The sequence below is a fragment of the Mirounga angustirostris genome, unplaced genomic scaffold (genome assembly GCF_029215605.1).
Source record: "Mirounga angustirostris isolate CCGP_5_RB_7025 unplaced genomic scaffold, mMirAng1.0.hap1 SCAF_4, whole genome shotgun sequence".
In the NCBI taxonomy this organism is placed as follows: Eukaryota; Metazoa; Chordata; class Mammalia; order Carnivora; family Phocidae; genus Mirounga; species Mirounga angustirostris.
In genome coordinates this window covers 40679986-40700593 of record NW_026991712.1, presented here as the reverse complement: position 1 = coordinate 40700593, position 20608 = coordinate 40679986, and the positions used below count along the sequence as shown (strand labels likewise).

At 41.7% G+C, this 20608-nt stretch overlaps 1 protein-coding gene and 1 non-coding gene across 2 annotated transcripts; both read right to left on the bottom strand.

Annotated features, from left to right (window-relative positions):
• Window positions 1–311: 311 nt before the first annotated feature.
• Window positions 312–393, bottom strand: TRNAS-AGA (transfer RNA serine (anticodon AGA)). Its single transcript has one exon. It is a non-coding gene; the product is annotated as a tRNA-Ser (tRNA).
• A 7805-nt stretch (window positions 394–8198) lies between these two features.
• On the bottom strand, window positions 8199–8954 carry LOC123858872 (barrier-to-autointegration factor-like). Its single transcript, XM_045896208.3, has one exon. The coding sequence runs from the start codon at window positions 8862–8864 to the stop codon at window positions 8595–8597; it is 270 nt and encodes an 89-aa protein (XP_045752164.2). The 5' UTR covers window positions 8865–8954; the 3' UTR covers window positions 8199–8594.
• Between the last annotated feature and the right edge of the window lie 11654 nt (window positions 8955–20608).

The following is a 20608-nucleotide window of genomic DNA, read 5'->3' as shown; positions in this document are numbered from 1 at the left end:
GGTCCGCGACTTCTGGTGGCGCTGGGCTACCCCTGGGGCCAGAGGTCGGAGCTGTCTCTTTCTGCGTGACCTCGCGACGCTTTGCTTTTTTTCGTTGCAGATTGGCGTGTTTTGTCCCATCTCCCCCTCCTGGGCCCAGGTTGTAACCACAATCACACGACACCGTAGCTCCCTCGTTCGCTCCTTTTATGGCCCCCTTGGGGTCCCCGTTGTATTCCAAGCGTTCATAAATTCTTTAAATAATCTGCGGGAAAAGCTGGGGAGAGCTCTCCAAAAGGAAAGCAAGTATCGGCCGCAAAAGCTAACCTTCCCGTAGTCGGCAGGATTCGAACCTGCGCGGGGAGACCCCAATGGATTTCTAGTCCATCGCCTTAACCACTCGGCCACGACTACTGCTGCTGTTAATTTTGGCAGTGAGATCTATGTAGACTCTTCACACAAGTGTCTACGGTGTAACAGGTATGTTTTGAGGAGGAGAAAAACATTATAAAGCTGTTCGGTCAGTTAAGAGCATATTTGAATGTTACGACTCTAATAATTTTAGCTATTCCAGATACTCTCTGAGCATATACCGTCCAAGCCAATCCTTTTCTTTTCTATCAGGAAAAACAGTTCTAGTCAGATTTCTAGTTAGAGTCAGAAAACAGGAGGGAGGAAGGAAAGCCTGGTACTACCGCACACTTGCTTTCTCAGTAATGGAGCCATTTCCAGGAGGGAATCTGGAACGTAGGGGTGTCTGGCCAGCTCTAGGCTTCCTTGCCTGGCTCTCAGTTCCATCCCTCCGCCTCTCTCTTGGACAAACAGCTCCCAGGACTCTCTTTTCATGGACAAGGCACTAAAATGCTATTATTACCCGCCGATTTAAATTGACTAGGCAGGATCAGACTGTCCCATCGTGCTCTAAAGCCCTACTTTGAAAAGTGTAATGTGTGATACAAATGCAAGGTGTTGTTATTTAATGATATTCCTGTAAATACTACAAACCGTGTAACCTGAACTTTGAGTATTTCTAAAGTGGGGTAGGGAAGAGGTTGGCCGCCCTGGAAACCCTGAAAATAGTTTGATCCAAGTGATTTAGTAGCTTCGTTTATTTGGTTTGTTGCGTGTTCAAAATGTCTTTAATGTCCCTCAAGAGCAAAGTGCAGTGGTGTGCTGGAACCAATGATACCTGCTCACTAGAGCCCACCTTTACATTTTTATGCATTTTGGAAGCCAATTGTTAAATGCAACCATTAATTAAGACTAAATTATATAAACTTACAATTAAACTAATGACATTAAAAACAAAAGTAATACTCAAAATTCACCGTAGTCTAGTGATTTCCCCACATTTTATTATAATTTATGCAGTTGAGATTAGTTATAATCTATTGTGTCTGAAATACTATAGAATGGGTTGTTACTGTGAATCTCTTCTTAACTTCCCATTCAGGGATGTCACTGGGTAGTTTGAAGTCAGCCTTCCTGGGTGTATTTACACCAGGGACATTGCAAATGCTACAAAACATGGTTTTTTCTCCATATGAGCTGGTTGTCAAGCATCTACCAGCAACCGCTAATGTTACTATTAGACCAACCTTGAATATTCTCAGGAAGGCAACACTCCTCTTATCCGTAGGGCTGTTCTGTTTTAGCCTGCAGCTTCGTTTTAGCCATATGAATGCTGACATACTGTCTGATTTCCTACTCAATTTTTAAAAGATACTATTTTTCCCCTCCAAGTTGCCTTGCTGGGTGATTGTACTTTGAACTGACCTCCAGCAGAAAGACAGGAATAAGCCATTTGATATTGAAGTTGCCCTTGCAACATGGGTTCCAGGGGGAGTAATGCATAGTTACCATCCAGTTTAACAGGCTTAAATTAATAATTTGATTTTTCTCTAGAAATGGTGAAATCTGAGGTGATATGGCTAGTAGTTGAGAGAATCTATTCGCATGTAGAGGATTTGCATGAAGGACTGAAAAGTTAAAAGTGGAAATGCTTGTAGTTGTGTTTTGTTTGTATGATTATAAGAAAATTTTGGAGCTTGTTTCCTTCTTCTTCCACTCCCATCCTCATTTTAATAAAATACCATGTATAGATAGATCATCCAGGGGTTGGTGCTTTGAGAATTTTGCTACAGCTCATTCAACTCTTCATTGGGCCTCTTGACATTAGTGGTGTTGTCTTTCTGGTTTGCCTTAGAGAGAGAAAACAAGTTCAGTGTCTACAAGGAGAAATGTCACATATCACATATGTACATAATGACTGTGTATACATTCCTGCAGATCACAGAAGATTTAAAAAAAAATACTATTAAATATTCCTTTGGTATTTTCTTTTTGTTTTCCAAGGTGAGGAATCTTATTTATTATCTCTATAGTTGCGAATATGTGTAGACAGTGTAGTAAATTCCTTGTCCCCCTAAGTCTTTCACAGTTTTGGAAAGCATGCCTAGTGTCAGTTGTTTCATAAAGGAGAATAGCCAAGTGTTTTCAGATGAGACAATTATTAAACATGGTAAAGGAGCATGCTGTGTATTATTATGTTACTTTGTATTCTAAGGAAGTATTTTAGGAAAAAGTGTCCAGAATAAGAAAATAAAGCCCTGTTGGCTTTTCCAAGTAACTGCAGAAAGCGCTGAGCCTGCCTTCTTGCTAGCACCATTCTAAATGAGTTAGGGGTGGTGATACGGCTGGTTTTGTTGTCCCGCACAGCTCCAGGCCAACCCTTTCAGTTACAAGGTGTTTTATAATCCTCCTGGCTATTCACATAATGAATTGCAAGGCCTCTTTAAATTCCCATGTACTTGGGTTCAATTTTCCCAGCCCTGCTTTACTCCCACGCATCCCAGACCTTCTAAAATGAACATCCACTGCTGGGCAGTGATGGTGGTGTGAGGGGAGGCATCCTTCCAGAACAATTGCCAGCCCCCCAGCAGCTGATGCTGTGGCAGAAACAGAATAGCACTGAGGCAGCTCCGGTTCTTTTAAGTGGTTCCTCAGTTAGGCCTCGATGTCATGTAGGTAAACTCAGTCCAGAACATGCAGAATCTTTATTGGAATTTGTGCATTCATCTCTCACAGCTGTGGAGAGTTTAGACTAATCACAACCCTCCCTGGGATACTATCATCTTTGTAATTTGAAAAAGGATCAGGAGCCTGCAGGCTTGGAACGTCTTGAGAAAACTCTGGCCCCAAAATACATCATCACACGTGGGGGACACCACTTGCAGCATCATTGCAGAGAGCTTAAGAATGCTGAAATCAAGTATTTCTCTGGCGTGATTTCAAATGGCCTGAGAAATCTGAGAACTGCTTTTTTTTTTTTAAATCTTTTTTTTTACTGCAAAACAGATTCTTTCCTCTTCCATCAACCCCGTTGCTGTCAATGTGTCCGATGTTAGGTGCCAGAAATGAGCATAACCTTTTCATGATAACAATGCCAAGGTTAACATGGCCGCCAGGGGCTCTCTCAAGAATCTGTTAGGGTGTATTTTGATCCACAGACACGTTCCGAAGGCATCCACCTCCTTAGTCTTTCCAGTCTCAGTACATTTCTCTTCAGCAGCCTGGATAAAACCCGTCACTTTTTGCCAGAACTTCTCATGCTTGGGGGCCCCTCGGACACTATTTTTCATTGACCCCCTTGTGTCCATATGGAAGAGCTAGGTTCAAAGTTGGGATTTGGGAAGCAGCCTCTGACAGCACAGAAGCCTAGTGAACTGTGGTCATTTGTTCAGGAGGTCCGTATTCACAGATGTGCTCTAAGAGTGTAATACAATTTTTGGCCCCACCCAACAAGGTATTTTATTACCATCCATATAGCAACCAACAAACAGATCGGCCTGAAGAGGCAAGTGCTAATGTATGTGGTTCAAACCCATCAAGCCTCTGAAGACTCAGTAGTCCAGCTTTTCTTTTGAGGCTTGAGCATTAAAATGTGCCTTTCAATTCTACAGTTCTGGGAATACAGCTCCCTCGTCCCTCCTTGTTTCATATTAGTTTTTGCTTTATGATTTTCAACCTTCAGAAAGTTAATCTAGATTCAGGAGAAAGAAAAAAGGATCGATAATGAGAACTCTGTGGGACGGGGAGTAGGAATTGCAGCTAGGTGTTAGAATGAAAGCAAAGGTAGCATTGACATCTTCACAATATTTGTTCTTCCCATCCATGAGCATGGAACGTTTTTCCATTTCTTTGTGTCTTCCTCATTTTCTTTCATTAGTATTTTATAGTTTTTTGAGTACAGATCCTTTGCCTCTTTGGTTAGATTTATTCCTAGGTATCTTATGGTTTTGGGTGCAGTTGTAAATGGGATGGGCTCCTTAATTTCTCTTTCTTCTGTCTTGTTGGTGTATAGGAATGCCGCTGATTTCTGTGCATTGATTTTATATCCTGCCACTTTACTGAATTCCTGTATGAGTTCTGGCAGTTTTGGGGTGGAGTCTTTTGGGTTTTCCACATAAAGTATCATATCATCTGCAAAGAGTGAGAGTTTGACTTCTTCTTTGCCGATTTGGATGCCTTTTATTTATTTTTGTTGTCTGATTGCTGTGGCTAGGACTTCTAGTACTATGTTGAATAGCAGTGGTGATAGTGGACATCCCTGCTGCGTTCCTGACCTTAGGGGGAAAGCTCTCAGTTTTTCCCCATTGAGAATGATATTTGCTGTGGGTTTTTCATAGATGGCTTTTATGATATTGAGGTATGTACCCTCTATGCCTATACTCTGAAGAGTTTTGATCAAGAAAGGATGCTGTACTTTGTCAAATGCTTTTTCTGCATCTATTGAGAGGATCATATGATTCTTGTTCTTTCTTTTATTAATGTATTGTATCACATTGATTGATTTGCAGATGTTGAACCAACCTTGCAGCCCAGGGATAAATCCCACTTGGTCTTGGTGGATAATCCTTTTAATGTACTGTTGGATCCTATTGGCTAGTATTTTGGTGAGAATTTTTGCATCCATGTTCATCAAGGATATTCGTCTATAATACTCCTTTTTGATGGGGTCTTTGTCTGGTTTTGGGATCAAGGTAATGGTGGCCTCATAAAACGAGTTTGGAAATTTTCCTTCCATTTCTATTTTTTGGAACAGTTTCAGAAGACTAGGTATTAATTCTTCTTGAAATGTTTGGTAGAATTCCCCTGGGAAGCCATCTGGCCCTGGGCTTTTGTTTGTTGGGAGATTTTTGATGACTGCTTCAATTTCCTTAGTGGTGATAGGTCTGTTCAGGTTTTGTATTTCTTTCTGATTCAGTTTTGGTAGTTTATACAGCTCTAGGAATGCATCCATTTCTTCCAGATTATCTAATTTGCTGGCATCTAGTTGCTCATAATATGTTCTTATAATTGTTTATATTTCTTTGGTGTTGGTTATGATCTCTCCTCTTTCATTCATGATTTTATTTATTTGGGTCATTTCTCTTTTCTTTTTGATAAGTCTGGCCAGGGGTTTATCAATCTTATTAATTCTTTCAAAGAACCAGCTCCATAAGATACCTAGGAATAAATCTAACCAAAGAGGCAAAGAATCTGTACTCCGAAAACTGTAAAATAGTCATGAAAGAAATTGAGGAAGACACAAGGAAATGGAAAAACGTTCCATGCTCATGGATTGGAAGAACAAATATTGTGAAGATGTCAATGCTACCTAGAGCAGTCTACACATTTATTTATTTTTAAAGATTTTATTTATTTATTTGACAGAGAGAGACACATTTAATGCAATCCCTATCAATATACCATCAACTTTTTTCAAAGAAATGGAACAAATAATCCTAAAATTTGTATGGAACCAGAAAAGACCCCGAATAGCCAGAGGAATGTTGAAAAAGAAAAGCAAAGCTGGTGGCATCACAATTCCGGACTTCAAACTCTATTGCAAAGCTGTCATCATCAAGACAGTATGGTACTGGCACAAAAACAGACACATAGATCAATGGAACAGAATAGAGAGCCCAGAAATGGACCCTCAACTCTATGATCAACTAATCTTCGACCAAGCAGGAAAGAATGTCCAACGGAAAAAAGACAGTCTCTTCAACAAATGGTGTTGGGAAAATTGGACAGCCACATGCAGAAGAATGAAACTGGACCATTTCCTTACACCACACACAAAAATAGACTCAAAATGGTTGAAAGACCTAAATGTGGGACAGGAGTCCATCAAAATCCTAAAGGAGAACACAGGCAGCAACCTCTTCGACCTCAGCCACAGCAACTTCTTCCTAGAAACATCACCAAAGGCAAGGGAAGCAAGGGCAAAAATGAACTATTGGGATTTCATCAAGATAAAAAGCTTTTACACAGCAAAAGAAACAGTCCACAAAACCAAAAGACAACGACAGAATGGGAGAAGATATTTGCAAATGACATATCAGATAAAGGGCTAGTATCCAAAATCTATAAAGAACTTATCAAACTCAACACCCAAAGAACAAATGATCCAATCAAGAAATGGGCAGAAGATATGAACAGACATTTTTCCAAAGAAGACATCCAAATGGCCAATAGACACATGAAAAAGTGCTCAACATTGCTCGGCATCAGGGAAATCCAAATCAAAACCTCAATGAGATACTACCTCACACCAGTCAGAATGGCTAAAATTAACAAATCAGGAAACGACAGATGTTGGCGGGGATGCTGAGAAAGGGGAACCCTCCTACACTGTTGGTGGGAATGCAAGCTGGTACAGCCACTCTGGAAAATAGTACGGAGGTTCCTCAAAAAGTTGAAAATAGAGCTACCCTATGACCCAGCAATTGCACTACTGGGTGTTTACCCCAAAGATACAAATGTAGGGATCCGAAGGGGTACGTGTACCTCGATGTTTATAGCAGCAATGTCCACAATAGCCAAACTATGGAAAGAGCCAAGATGTCCATCGACAGATGAATGGATAAAGAAGATATGGTATACACACACACACACACAAAGAAATATTATGCAGCCATCAAAAGGAATGAAATCTTGCTATTTGCAATGATATGGATGGAACTGGAGGATATTATGCTGAGTGAAATAAGTCAAACAGAGAAAGACATGTATCATATGATCTCACTGATATGAGGAATTCTTAATCTCAGGAAACAAACCGAGGGTTGCTGGAGTGGTGGGGGGTGGGAGGGTTGGGGTGGCTGGGTGATAGACATTGGGGAGGGTACGTGCAATGGTGAGCACTGTGAATTGTGTGAGACTGATGAATCACAGACTGTACCTCTGAAACAAATAATACATGTTAAAAAAAAAGAAGATAGCAGGAAGGGGAAAATGAAGAGGGGGAAATCGGAGGGGGAGACGAACCATGAGAGACTATGGACTCTGAGAAACAAACTGAGGGTTCTAGAGGGGAGGGGGGTGTGGGGATGGATTAGCCTGGTGATGGGTATTAAAGAGGGCACGTAGTAAATGGAGCACTGGGTGTTATATGCAAACAATGAATCGTGGAACACTACATCAAAAACTAATGATGTAATGTATGGTGATTAACATAACATAATTAAAAAAACTTAAATAGTACATGGTGAATAAAAAGTGCTTAATGCATGTCAGATATTATTATTATTATCCAGAAAGACTAGGTTTTGAGTGCTGGCTTTGTGGTCATTGAGACTAAGGAGTCTTTTAAATTTTCCCTTTCTAAAGCAATAAACAGAAATCATGACACTTGCCTTGAGGAGATGTTAAATGCTATTGAGAACTGGTGAGATGAGATTTTTAAAATGGTACCAGCCTCTTTAACATCCAGCAGCAGCCTTGGAGCAGATTTTTATTATAATAGGAAAAGTCACATGAATGCCTCTCTGAGTTGTAAAAATGTAAGGCCAGTAGACACCTCTTGCCCCTGCGTAATATTATCAAGGGATTTTTGTTTATGGTTTGACAAAGGAAGCCCCTTGACCATAGCCCTTGGTATATATAGAACTGGTCTTGAGTAGAAGTCAGTAATTTTGCCAGTGTTTGCTATGCCCATGAGGTAACCACCAAAGCAATGGTACTGGTGAGCTGATAAAACTTTCTCGTTACTTCTCTCATCTGGCATTTGGAAGTATGATTGACCCGTTAGAACTGAAAAAGGCTCTAGGATGTTGGACTGTATAGGGATGGAGGAATGGGAAAGGCCTTAAGGAAGGCTTTCCAGACTTCCTGCTGGTAAGGTCTTTGGGTCTCAAGCAATTCACTAGAATAATAAAATAAATGAAACACTGTTTGTATTTTTTTTTTTTTTTGAAGGCCACTGACTTTATTGATTTAAAAAACTTTACAAGGACAGTGACTATTCTGCCAAAAAAGGAGTCAAATAGCATAAAACAGACCAGTGGGGGCAGGGGGTGAAGGAAGGGCCAGTAATCCACTTGGAAAAGCTGATAATTGTTGACACGAAACTGGGAGGGGAAGAAGGGAGATGCATGCCAGAGCGAGAATTTCAAAAAAGTTGAAATGGTGAGGGGAGAGAACTCCCAAAAGACCTTGAAGTACATCAGAAGTGAGTACAACAACAGCAATCTCTTCCTTTCTAGAGGACAGGGGAGGAGTCCCCGTGCGGCTGCAAACCCTGGAGACTCAATGCTGGGGCTAGGGACTGGGGGCTCCCCAAGAGAGCCTCACAAGAAGGCGTCGCACCACTCTTGAAGGCACCCGAAGCAGTCCCGGGACTGCTTGGCATTGGCACCACATGTGTCCTTTAGCCATTCCCGGAAGAGATCTTCATCTTTCTTTAGCACCAGAAACTGGCCAAGGACTACATAGGCCTTGTCAAAGCCCCTTTCCTCCAGCTTCTTGCCCAAGACTTCACCAATCCTGGCCAGGCTCCCCACTGGCTTTTCCCCCATGGGCTCTGCCACGAAGTCTCGGTGCTTTTGGGAAGTTGTCATCTTGATCAGCTTAATCGACAGCTCCAGCTCCTGTAACGGCTCCTCCCGCCACCCGGCTGCTCCCACCGATACCTCAACCCACTAGAACTTTCTTCCACTTCCTCTCTGAAACACTGTTTGTATTCTAAGCTAGTAAAACATACATCCTGGTTAATGATAATAGCTGTAATAATGGCTGTCATTTATTGGGCACTTACTATGTGTCCAGCATGGAGACTTACCTTTGTTCACCAAAACTTGTCCTCTTCTCCTTCCTAGACATGTAAGTAGACTAGATTTCTCAACATCCTTTGAGTTAGATGTGATCCTGTGACTAATTTCAGAGCAGCAATATTGCATAGTACTGGTGTTAGACCTCAGGGCAATCAAAGGTTCTCCTCCAGCGCTCTCTTCCCCTGCTGCCGTTTGGACCCGTAGTAATCCAGGCAGTAGTTAGCAATGTCCTAGGAGGACAGAGCAAGATAAAAGAAAGAACCTGGGTCACTGAATGACTCTGTGGAGTTAGGCTTCCCTGCTTCTCTGCACTGTTAGCACCGGAACTGGAACTGTTACGAGAGTAAAAATAAGCTTCCTTGTTTTTTGAACTTGCATTTCTCAGCTTTAATGGGCACAAGAATCACTTGGGGATCTTGTTGAGATGCAAATCCTGATTCAGTGGGTCTTGAATGGGGCTTGAGTGGAGCTTGAAATTCTGCATTTCTAATGAGTTCCTAGGTGATATTGGTGATATTGATGTTGGTGTTCCCCCAGGAATTTTGATTTAATTAGCTGGGGTAGGGTTCAGGGACATATGGTACTAATCACCCCCCAAAAAACCTCTCCCCATGTGATTCTAATCTACAGACAGGATTAAAATCCACTGGATGGGAGGAATATTTTCTGAGGGTGCAGGAATCCTGAGATTATTCCTTCTAGCTCTTCTAAAGAACCTTATCATTCTGTCTTCTTATTAACCACTTATTGGGTAATGCTTCTGGTTACTTGTCTGCACTGCTGGGAGTACTTGTCTTCCTAAACTTCATTTCAGCCAGAAACTTTTTTTTGACATCTTCTTGTTTGACATCTTGTTTTGGATGCTGAGCTTTGTCTTTGAACAAAATAATTCAGGATGATAATGTACAGAGAAGCTGATTGTTAGCTCTTCCCAAAACCTGCCTTTAGGGACCTCATTGAGCACGAAGTCTTAAACCCTGCAGCAACAGTCTAACCTGAGATCTCAGTGCTGAGACAGACAGACACTCTCCATTACTGAGATGGATGATGTAATAATTAAACTACTATTTTGTGCAATCATTTTCACCTGAAGGTTCCAAAGCCTTAAGAACATCTGCTGGCAATTTGTAGTTAACACAACATTATTTTGCATTTATTAAGTGTTGATAATGCACTAGGTGTTGTTACAGAATACAGTTCCTGTTCAGAGGTCAAGACAGAGGGCAAATATATCCCAAAAGAAAGGAGGTGAGGCTTATAGTAGTTAAGGACTTTTCCTAAAAAACCCTCTATCTAGGTTAGTTGAAACTTTATAATTTTGAGAAAGGCTGCCATTTTCTGCAGTTTATAACATGTTTTTACATAGATATCTAATTTAATCTTCACTCTAGCCTTACCACATCATGGTTTAGTCAGCAGCAAGCAACTGAAAGCCTGACTCAAACTGCATTAAAACAATAAGGTAAGTTATAATTGTCTCAACTGTAAATCCAGAGGTGTGGTGATCTCATGGTTGTTACCCCATCAGGTTGGTGAGGATTCATTTAGTTCTCTCTTTCCACTCTTTCATCCAGGGCATTAGCTCCAGCCAAGGCTACTTTTCCTCATGGTAATAAGAACTCTGTCAGTAGCAACTGGAGTTACCCATTTCATTATTCATGTCTAGCTGAAAAGAAGAAAAATCTCTCACCCAACCATGGAAGAGAAGTCATTCTCTTCTGATTAGCCAGCGTAGGTAATGTGTCCATTGCATAAGAGAGTAGGGGAATGGAGGGATGACCTACAGTGACTGGCTTGGGTGCCTGAACCAATTACTGGCAAGGAAGGGTGGGATTACTATGATCGGCATAGACCAGTCAGGATCCAGTCTTGGAGCTGGATGTGGAGTCCATTACCCTTGGGTCACATAGAGGAAGGAGGTGAACAAAGTCTGGTTACTGTTAGGAAATAAGCAAAAGGAAATGGATGGTGGTAGCACTCAGTGGGGTTTAGTTCAAGTATTTGGTGCCAATTTACAGAGGAAAAATACTGGGGGTTATGGAAGTTGAGTGACTGTCCAAGTTAGATGGGTGGTAGAACAGAGTCTTGTCATTACAAATCTGTTGTCCACCTTAGTGGTCGAACCAACCCAAGATAGTCCTCAAAGCAGAGGTTTGTCTGCAGTGCCTCCCTTTCCTCCTTCGCCTCCTCTCTCAACCTGTTTCCCTTACAGTTTAGGGGAAAAAAAGCATTTACTGGCATTGTTGTGTCGTCCCAGCCTATTCAGTGATGCTCTCAGCTAAAAATGCTTGTGGCACCTGCCAGGCCCAGCTGGTATTATTTGTAGGGAGCCCCTGCAGACATTTCCCCAGCCTGGGCCAATGTCGTGGCTGCACTGGCCCTTGTAGTTTTTATTCTGATCGTGGGACCCACTTTAGCAAAACTGTCAGGGAATTTTGAGGATCAGGGTTTATTGAAGGGTATACGGCACACCCAAAGGCCACACAGTGAAGTCAAAATCAAAAGGGTGAGGTGGAGAGAGAGAGAAGGAGAGGGAGGGAGGGAGAGGAGGGAGAGAATGAATTCTGCTTTCATTAGGGACTGAGGGTAGGATGTCTAAGGTTTGCAAGTTTACTCTTTATTGGCTAATTTAAAGCATAAGAGCAGGAATTAGGGTGTGGGAAGGGAGAAGCAGGGTCACTCAGGTGGTCAGTTATTTGGGTTACCCAGGGCTTTCTGAAGCCGGGCGGGGAGGGGGGGAAGCCTAATTCCTTATCTCGCTGTTTTGTTGGTAGCTTTGTCACACAGCTGAAAATATGTTTACTTAAGATGGATGTCTTTTGAAATGGATGCCTTGGCAATCAAAAACTTAATGTTAGGCACTTACAAATACTGGCATGAAGATACCAGTTTCTGCATTGTTATGAACCCTGAACTTGGGGCACATTATTTTGTTTCTTTGGGCTTCCATTCTTCAAGGAGGGCATTAGAACTATTGTGGCATTTGCAGAGAATTCTAGTTTTCATGAATTTTACAATTCTTTCCTCCCCCCTCCCCCATTTCCCCTGAAGCCTCTACTTACCAGTGGTTTCAAAGTTTTTTGGTAAATATACATGGTAAGATGTGGTATTTTATATAAAGACCCGGTGCATGTGCGCACACACATACATACAAACACCCCTGAATTAAAAATTTCATTGCACAATATTTATTCTTAGTACAGAATGTAATTCACTCTTTTAGTATAGTCTACTGTAGTTTATTTTATATCTTATCCTATCTTAGCCTGTTCTCTTCTATCCTGTTTTATTATTTTTTTTAATTCTGGAGAAAAATGGACTACATTGATTTCATGAATCCTTCCATGGATCTCAACCCTTAGTAAATCTTTCAGGATCAAAACCTTTGACTCCTTGGGCCTTAAACTTGACAAGTTTGTATTCCCTCAATCTCCCCATCCAGTACCTGACACCTGACACCAAATTTCTCAATCTTACATTGTATTTCCTTGCCATCCTGGCTCCCACTTTGCTCTGTGGACAAGTCGTTAGTTAGATACACTGGCATTTAACACACCAGTGGGCTAACAATCTTTATTCTGCCCAACTCTCTCTGGCCCAAACTATTATGGAAGCTACTGGTTAGATCTAGTTGGGTCTCTCTTGACTTCTGATACCTCGAAGTCATAAATGAGACAGAAACTGTTCTTTTCTAGAACAGAGAAAAAGACTAGACCAGAGCATCCAAAAAAAAAAAAAAAGGGAGCCCTTCTTTCCTCAGATTTCTGTATAATCAGCCTCTCTACCTCTCTCTTTCCACTTCTCCCTCCCCTCCATCTTTTCCTCTCCTGAGAGTGAGGTGCTCAGGTCTGAGACTTAGTAGTGGTTGGTCCCCCATAAATCCTGAAGCTCATCACCATGAAAGTTTGATGTTCGGTCTGCCTGTAGAACTGTAGCTCTGCCGAGAATTCCTACAGAAATGCTGGATTCGTGCAGGTTCACCAGCAACTTTCACCCCCAGAAATCAAGTCTAGTCTAGCAGCTATTCATAAGTACATAAATCATTTTAGGGAAGGTGAAAGTTCATCTGGCCCAATATTTCTCCTCTGCTTTTGGTTTATCTTAATCCCGTTTTGCTATTTTTTCACCACGCCCTCAATCTTCTCTGTCTCCAAAAGAAGCATAGCCGCCCCTCCTCAACTTTTAGAAACTCTGTTCGAGCCACTTTCTTCAATAACTTATTCCATATGTTGCATACATGAGTTCCATCAGGATCCTCCCTGCCCCCCTCTGCTTCTTCATTTTTGTATGGCATCCCTCAGTGTTTGAGTCATTACAAGGAAGAGGAGAAAATACTCTCCAATCCCACAGCAATGGGACCTTTCTCTTTGGTGTGTTCAGTGGGTTCTGTCATTTAAAAGGTTTTGTGGAAGTTTTTCTAACCCAGTGAGAAACAGCTGGTTTGCCGTCACTGTCCTCCTTCTTCCATTAAAAGGCCCATGTGGTTTGGGTGGTGCTGCCTTTCCCTGCTCGGCACACTCTGCTTCTGAGGATAAAGGACAGAATAGGCCTTCATCTTCCTTACAGGGGTCCAATGAGAACTCTGAGCAGACACCTCTCTGGTTTTCCAGTCAATAGCTTTTGCAAATACACTTTCAGATTTCAGCTGTTTTAAAATGCAACTGGGTATAGGTCTGATGGTTTTTTAAAATAGATTTTTTTTTTCTCTTTCTAAATAACTGCACTTATCTCCATTTTGGTTCTTTTTTGACTGTTCCTGAGGGACATACTCATTGTTTCTCTGCTCCCAGAGTATTCCATTATTTGCTTATACTAATTACTTTTCCCTTTCAGTTGGACATAGCTTTTCCTTGTGATGAGATCTTTTCCATGCACAACAGGCTTTATCACCCTTTACCTCTTCCAAAAATCTCTCTGAAATAGGAAAGGGGGCCTTGCCCGCCTCGCCCTGGGCCCCACAGGTGCTAGGGGCTGCAAACAGTTCACAGGGCCTGGCAGGGCTGCAGGCGGGCAGTTGCCCTTCATTATTGTTGATTTGTAAGTCTGACCTTTCTTCTGCGCTGCCAGGAAGCTACTTGACAATCTCTGCCATGCCTCAGAGGCATGGAACCCTGTGGATGTGGTCAGCCTGTGGAGGCTGTGCCAAGGTTTGTGAAAGGGAGAGTGATGTGTGGTGTTTTTTCACAATACCAACTTCTTCCTAACTTTCCCCCTTCCCAGTCTTTTAAAGATGTCATTGGGTTTGCTCCAGTGGTCCAAATGACTGCCTCTTTGCAAACACTGGCCTCCTTGTTGGAGGCACTTCAAAGGCAAAGAGGACTTGATAGATTCCTTTGTTTCTCATTTGACCCCATAGTGCATTGTTTAAGGGGGTTCTTTTGTTTGGCCCTATAATATAGTATTCAAGTAAATAAACTCCGATGCCATACTGCCTAGATAAAATATCCCAGCTCTCCTGCTTATTCACTGGGGATCTTGGGGAAGTTACTTAATCTTTCCATACCTCAGTTTCCTCATCTGTAAAGTGGAGCTGATTACACTACTCTCCTGAGAAATAAAGCAGTTAATGTCTAAGAGTGCCTGGCACGTAGTAAGCATCCAGCATGTCTTGGCTGTTATTTGGCACTTCTGTGTTCTAGCTCCATTCTCCAACCTACCCCTCAAACCCCCGACACATTCATGAATGGACAGTTAGGATGAGTTCTATTAGGTCACATTGATCCCTGGAAATGTATTCTTTTTTTCTATCTCTGGTTTTCTTTTGCCAACTTCTGAGGTTCTAGATCTGGACATAGGACTTTTGCATTTGTGACTCCCAGTGGGGAAAACAGAAGAGATTTTCAGCCATGTCTGTGTCACTCCAGGGAGGCAGCTGTACCACTTTCCCAGTTGACTTAAGGGAATCAGTCCCATCCAGGTGTCCCTGCCTAATTACCCTATTATCTGCTCTGACTCAGCTGTTACTTTGGTATTTATTAATTATGCTGTGACTGGCCTCTAAGGTATGTCTTTTGTTTATGCAACTTAGCCAGAATCACATTTGGGGGCAATAATGATATGGCAGCTGCTATAACTTGACTTGGCTTTCTAGGCTCTTTCCATACCTAATTTTTGTTTGTATTGGTAATTTTATGAAATGATGTAATCACTGAACCTTTGTATCTTTCCCTGGGTGAACTGCCATTTTAATTTTTTTGGCAAGTGAGCAACAGGTAAAATCTGTGGTTATAGAAAAACATGTTGAATACTTCTGACTGAATTGAACATGAAGTTAACTGAATCTTTTACTAAATTGGCAAGTTAACTGGATGAATGATTGATTTATTAGTTTCTTCAGTCAACTTTCTTGAATAGTTGGTCTGTTATCATATAGACAGAGCCTGCAACAGTGTCACTTCCCTTAGCCCCATGTCAACACAAATAGTGATTCACTGTAGTTCTTTCTCAAGCAGTATTTATTCTCAAAACCCTGCTATGGGAGATATTCTCAGATACTATTACATGGATTGTCCTTGGAACTCTTCTTATGTGTGTGAATCAGTTCATCAGAATAACAGATTTGTCTGAACTACCAGATCATTTCTCTGCCTTGAATCACTTGCCAAGTGGTTTTTGACCTTGAAGGGCAAAACTTAGCATTGGTTTGTGTCTTTATCACCAAGCAGACCAACTACCAATTCTATAAGGACTTGGGGGCAAGGGAAGTCTCTGAAGCTGGTTTATTTCTCAGCTTGGGGATGCTGTTGTATCAGTGTTTGGGGGTAACTCAGTTCTTATGGTTATAGGGTCTGCCTTCTAGTTTTACGGGCCTCAACATTTATTTTCTTAATTTCCAGGCAGTAATAATAATGGCGACATAACCCTTCCTGTGTGTGGGCACAGCTCTAAGTACTTTAGATGTGTTCCTCTGTTAAATGCTTTCAGTAGCCCTATGAGGTAAATTCTGTTATTATGCCCACTTTACAGATGAGGAAACAAAAAGTGCTTCAGAGAAATGAGATCCTTGCCTGAGGTCCCGTAGCAAGTATGTGGTAATATCCAAGGTCTCCGAACTGGTGGGAGCAGTGCCAGTATTAAACTCAAGCAGCCTGGCTCTGGGGTCATACGTACTATACTGAGGGACTGACTTAAGTCCTGCTGAAACCAGAATGGAAATTGATGTATTTGCAAAAAGAGATGTAATAACTGTGATAATAAATGGTTATTTTCTCTGGTTACTTCCTTCCAGCGAGAAAATCCACTTGAAAGTCCACGTCATGATCAGTTGTTGGTGGGTGAGCATAAAACCAGAACAAAAACATTAAAAAAAATGATTTGGATTGGGTGGATAGGGAACAAGTCCTTCTGGACTCCAGGTCATATGGCCTCAGTCTTCTTTTTCAGAAACACATCAGTGTTTGTTGTTGAGAGGTGATGTCTGGGTCTTGTTCCACAAAGTCTTAGGTCAGTACCAAGAGTCTGGGGCACTGTTACCAGCTGCACCCTGGGAAACAAGAGGGAGCCAAGGTGAGAAGCCAAGAGAACTGAGAACCATGTGTGATGTGTGAGAAGGCTCCAAGCAGGCTATGCAGAGGGATTCTGGAAGAATTTCCTAGGCGGAGTCCAGTGTTTGCCATGGCTTTTTATGTGTGCCACTGGTGTGGGCATCCTGGGAAGAGTTAAAGGAGCTGCCAAGGAGGAGACTTGATTTCTAGGACTCTGAGGAAGCTGCATGGATCACCCTTCCTCCTTCTAGGGATATGCTTAGAAGTCTGATGATTTTCCCAGAGTCAGATCACCTTCTATCTTGGGTGGATCAGACTCACAGTAACACTCCTTTTCTCAAATACCTTTTCAAAAAACTTTTTATTTTGAAATAATTTTAGATTCATAGGAAGTTGTAAAAATAGTACAGAGAGGTCCTTCACTCAGTGTTCCCCAATGGTAACATCTTACCTAACTAGAGTACGGTATCAACCAGGAAGTTGACACTGGTACAATCCACAGATCTTTTTCAGATTTTACCAGTTTTCCATGCACTTATTTTTGTGTGCGAATAATTCTTTACCATGGGAGGCACCCAATAAACATTTCTGAAATGAATTAACTCTATCTTGATTCTTATTACTAATGCTCTTAGTGAGGGGTCCTCCCTCAACCCTATATAGTTCTGTCCCAGCACCTTGGTTGATTGACCCTGATTTTGGGTCTGATTCAATCCTACAACTTTTACTGCATGCTCTTTTAATGGATTCTTTTCTCTTATGGACTACACGTACTTTTAACAAAATTTTAATACATTTTTTATAAAATTAAAGAAATGTTAAACCAAATTGCAGTTAAAAATTGTTAAGCTTAGAGTAAATGTGCTCAACAAATATTAATGGGCGCTGCTCATGCCTGCCCGTCTCCCTTCTCACCTGCCTGCTATCCTGTTTCTTGTCACAGCTCTTCATTTCACTGGGCTAAAACATCTACCAATTCCATGACACTCATGCTCCTCTACCGTATAAGTTCGGATGAACAATCTCATTAGCAGAGAGGTGGAGCAAATTACATGTTTTTGAGTTCCAACTGTTTGAGTTTCATGATCCCTGCTGCATGGCTCCTGTTAAGGTGACACACGTCCAGTCACTGGACACATGGATCAGAACTTGTTTTCATGACTGGACTAGGGTTATTTCATAGTTATTGAGTGTCCCAGGGAGAGTGACTGCTAGTTGCAAAGGTGAAAGGTGGTATGAGGAGAGGTGGAATGAGGAGAGGTGAAAGACCAGAATGGAAAATCACTATGTTGGAGGGCAAAGATATTCTTTATCTACTGAGATAGATACCTGACTTCTCTCACTGATATTGAAAATCCAGGCAATTTGTTCAGGTGTCAACAAGGTGCAGGCCTGGGATATGCAAATGGACATTGGCTAAACCTACCCATCAGGCTAGCTTTTCTTTCTGGTGTTCTCAGTTTGGACAGAGGCTTTTTTTTCCTGCTCTGATTTTGATATCTGGTTGAAATTCTCTGTTTTGTATATTAATTCCCATTGGTTTTTCCTCTGACACTGCCTTCATCTAATGTCTGGATTCTTGAAACTGTATGTCTAATGGTATTCTGACTTCAGAAACCCCTCTCTGCTTTCATACCCATAGGTACCACCATTATTTACAGTTTAACCTTTAAAAAACCCAGCGTTAATCAAGAGCCTATGGCTGCCCATTGAACCAAGTCAAATCAAAACTCCTGTCACTCATTGCTCTCCTCTTTAACCTGACTCCCTACCTTGTGTCCCTGGGGTCTGTATGCTCCTTTGATGGCCCTCTTCACACAATATCTAACTGCTATTAACATACATAACAAGGAGATGCATAATAGGTAGTGGAGAAACATATAGTATTATTTCCTAGGACTGCTATAACAAATCACCCAAACTTGGTGGCTTATAACAAAACAGATGGATTCTTTCACAGTTCTGGAGGCCAGAGGTTCAAAATTAAGGTATCTGGAGGATTGTATTCCCTCTGAAGGCTCTAGGGTAGACTCCTTCCTTCCCTCTTTCAGTTTCTGGTGGCTACATGCTTTCTGTGACTTCTGGCTGCATTACTCTAATCTCTGCCTCCGTCTTCACATGGCCCTCCCTTCTCTCTGTCTCCCCTGGGTGTCTTTTATAAGGACACTTGTCATTAAATATAGAGCCCCCTCCACCCAGGTAATCCATCATGATTTCATCTTGAGATCCTTACAAATTAATTATATCTGCAAAGCCCCTTTTTTTCAAATAAGGTCACATGCACATGTTCCAGGGGTTAGGATGGGGACATACCTTTTTGGGCACTGCTATTCAACTGGCTACGATAATTAAACACAAAGAGCATTGATTCTGAAGTATCAACCAATGCTATTAAAATATTAGTAATGATTTGGACAACAATATAAAACATGCTTATTAAATTTGTGGTTAAGATGAAGCTGGGGTGGGTAGTTATACAGTTGAAAACAGAAGTTCCCCTAGTTATAATTTTTGTAGGTTGTAAGAATTAGTCAAAATTAACAAAAAGGACTTTGACTTTGTACTTACCTCTATTACATTATTTCTCACATGGTTTTGCTCACCCACCTGACTGGAAGTTCCTTGACTGCATGTCTTGCACTTAGCATATCTATTAAATAATGAATAAAGGAAGAAATGGGAAGTTTCAAACTGGGCTCAAATAATTAACTGTACAGGTATGGACTGGGGGAAATCCAGCCTTTTAGGAATTTACATGGAGAATTATTGAGTACACTTCAAGCTTAAAATAAATAATGTGATAGGGCTGCTAAAAAATGTCACACAATCTTAGGGTGCATTATTTGAAGTCCGGAGTCCAGCTCATAGAGGTAATAATTATTTAAAATTTACAGACTAGAAGACATGTAAAAAATGTCCAGACCCACAAGTGATAAGGACCCTTTGTAGCTTTTTATAAGCTGATAGCCCCTTTTAGAGAAGGTGAAGATTCTTAATGCCTTCTTATTATGGTGATTTATGAACACCTAGGGAAAGGAAACACAATGATGAAAGTTGTAGGAGGCGGACTTTATGACTTAGTCACACTGACCCCTATTGTCATCAGCGCTTAGGTAAAGACATGTCGATCTGTTTGCTCCGGTTGAACATAAAAGGGAAGGTGCGAGCTCTGGGCTCTGTTACTAAGTCAAACATCCTCAGTGGTTGCAGTGGTCAGTTTTATGTGATTTATGTATCAAACTTGAATCTCGGTATTGCTCTGGAGGTGTTTTGTGGATTAAAGCCCATGTCAGTTGACTCTAAGGGAGATTATCCCAGATAATCTGAGTGGGCCTGATTTAATCCATTGAAGGGTCTTCAAGGCCAAGCTGAGGCTTCCCTAAGAGAAGAAATTTTGCCTGGGACAGCACCTTCAGCTGTGTAGCCTTCTCTTCCTGATGGCCTGTCCTATGGGCTTAGGACTTGCCTAATTAGCCCAACAATCTTGGAAGCCAATTCCTTGCGATACATCTCTTCATATCTTTTTACCAATTTTTGTCTCTGGTTGAAATCGATACGGTGATTTCCAGGATCCCTGGCAATGGCTGAGCAGCTGGAGAGGAACTGGGAGGCGGTAAAGTGTTTATCCGTGTTCCTTCAACTTTAAAGCGATATGAATCACCTGGGGATCTTGTGAGTCAATAGGCCTGAGTAGACCCAGGTGACGTTGGTGCTGATGGCGTACTGTGATTTGAGTGGTAAGGGTGTGTTTATAGTTCTCAACCCAGGCTACACATGAGAATCATCTGAAGGGCTTTTGAAAAATACTAATGTCTGGTCTCAACCTCTAATGATTATGATTTAATTGGCCTGTGCTAAATGCAGACAGCAGGAGAGAAGCAAGAGTATAGATGCATGGTTCTCAGAGTGTGGTCCCAAGACATCAGCATCACTTGGGAACTTGTTAGAAATGCAAACGATCAGCCCTCACGCCAGGCCTGCTCAATCTGAAACTCTGGGATTGGGCCCCAGCAAGCTCATGATTCCCTGCAGGTGATTCTGATGCCC

Bases quoted from the DNA above. Each gene is read 5' to 3' on its own strand.
- LOC123858872 (XM_045896208.3), bottom strand. From the start codon at position 8,864: ATGACAACTTCCCAAAAGCACCGAGACTTCGTGGCAGAGCCCATGGGG.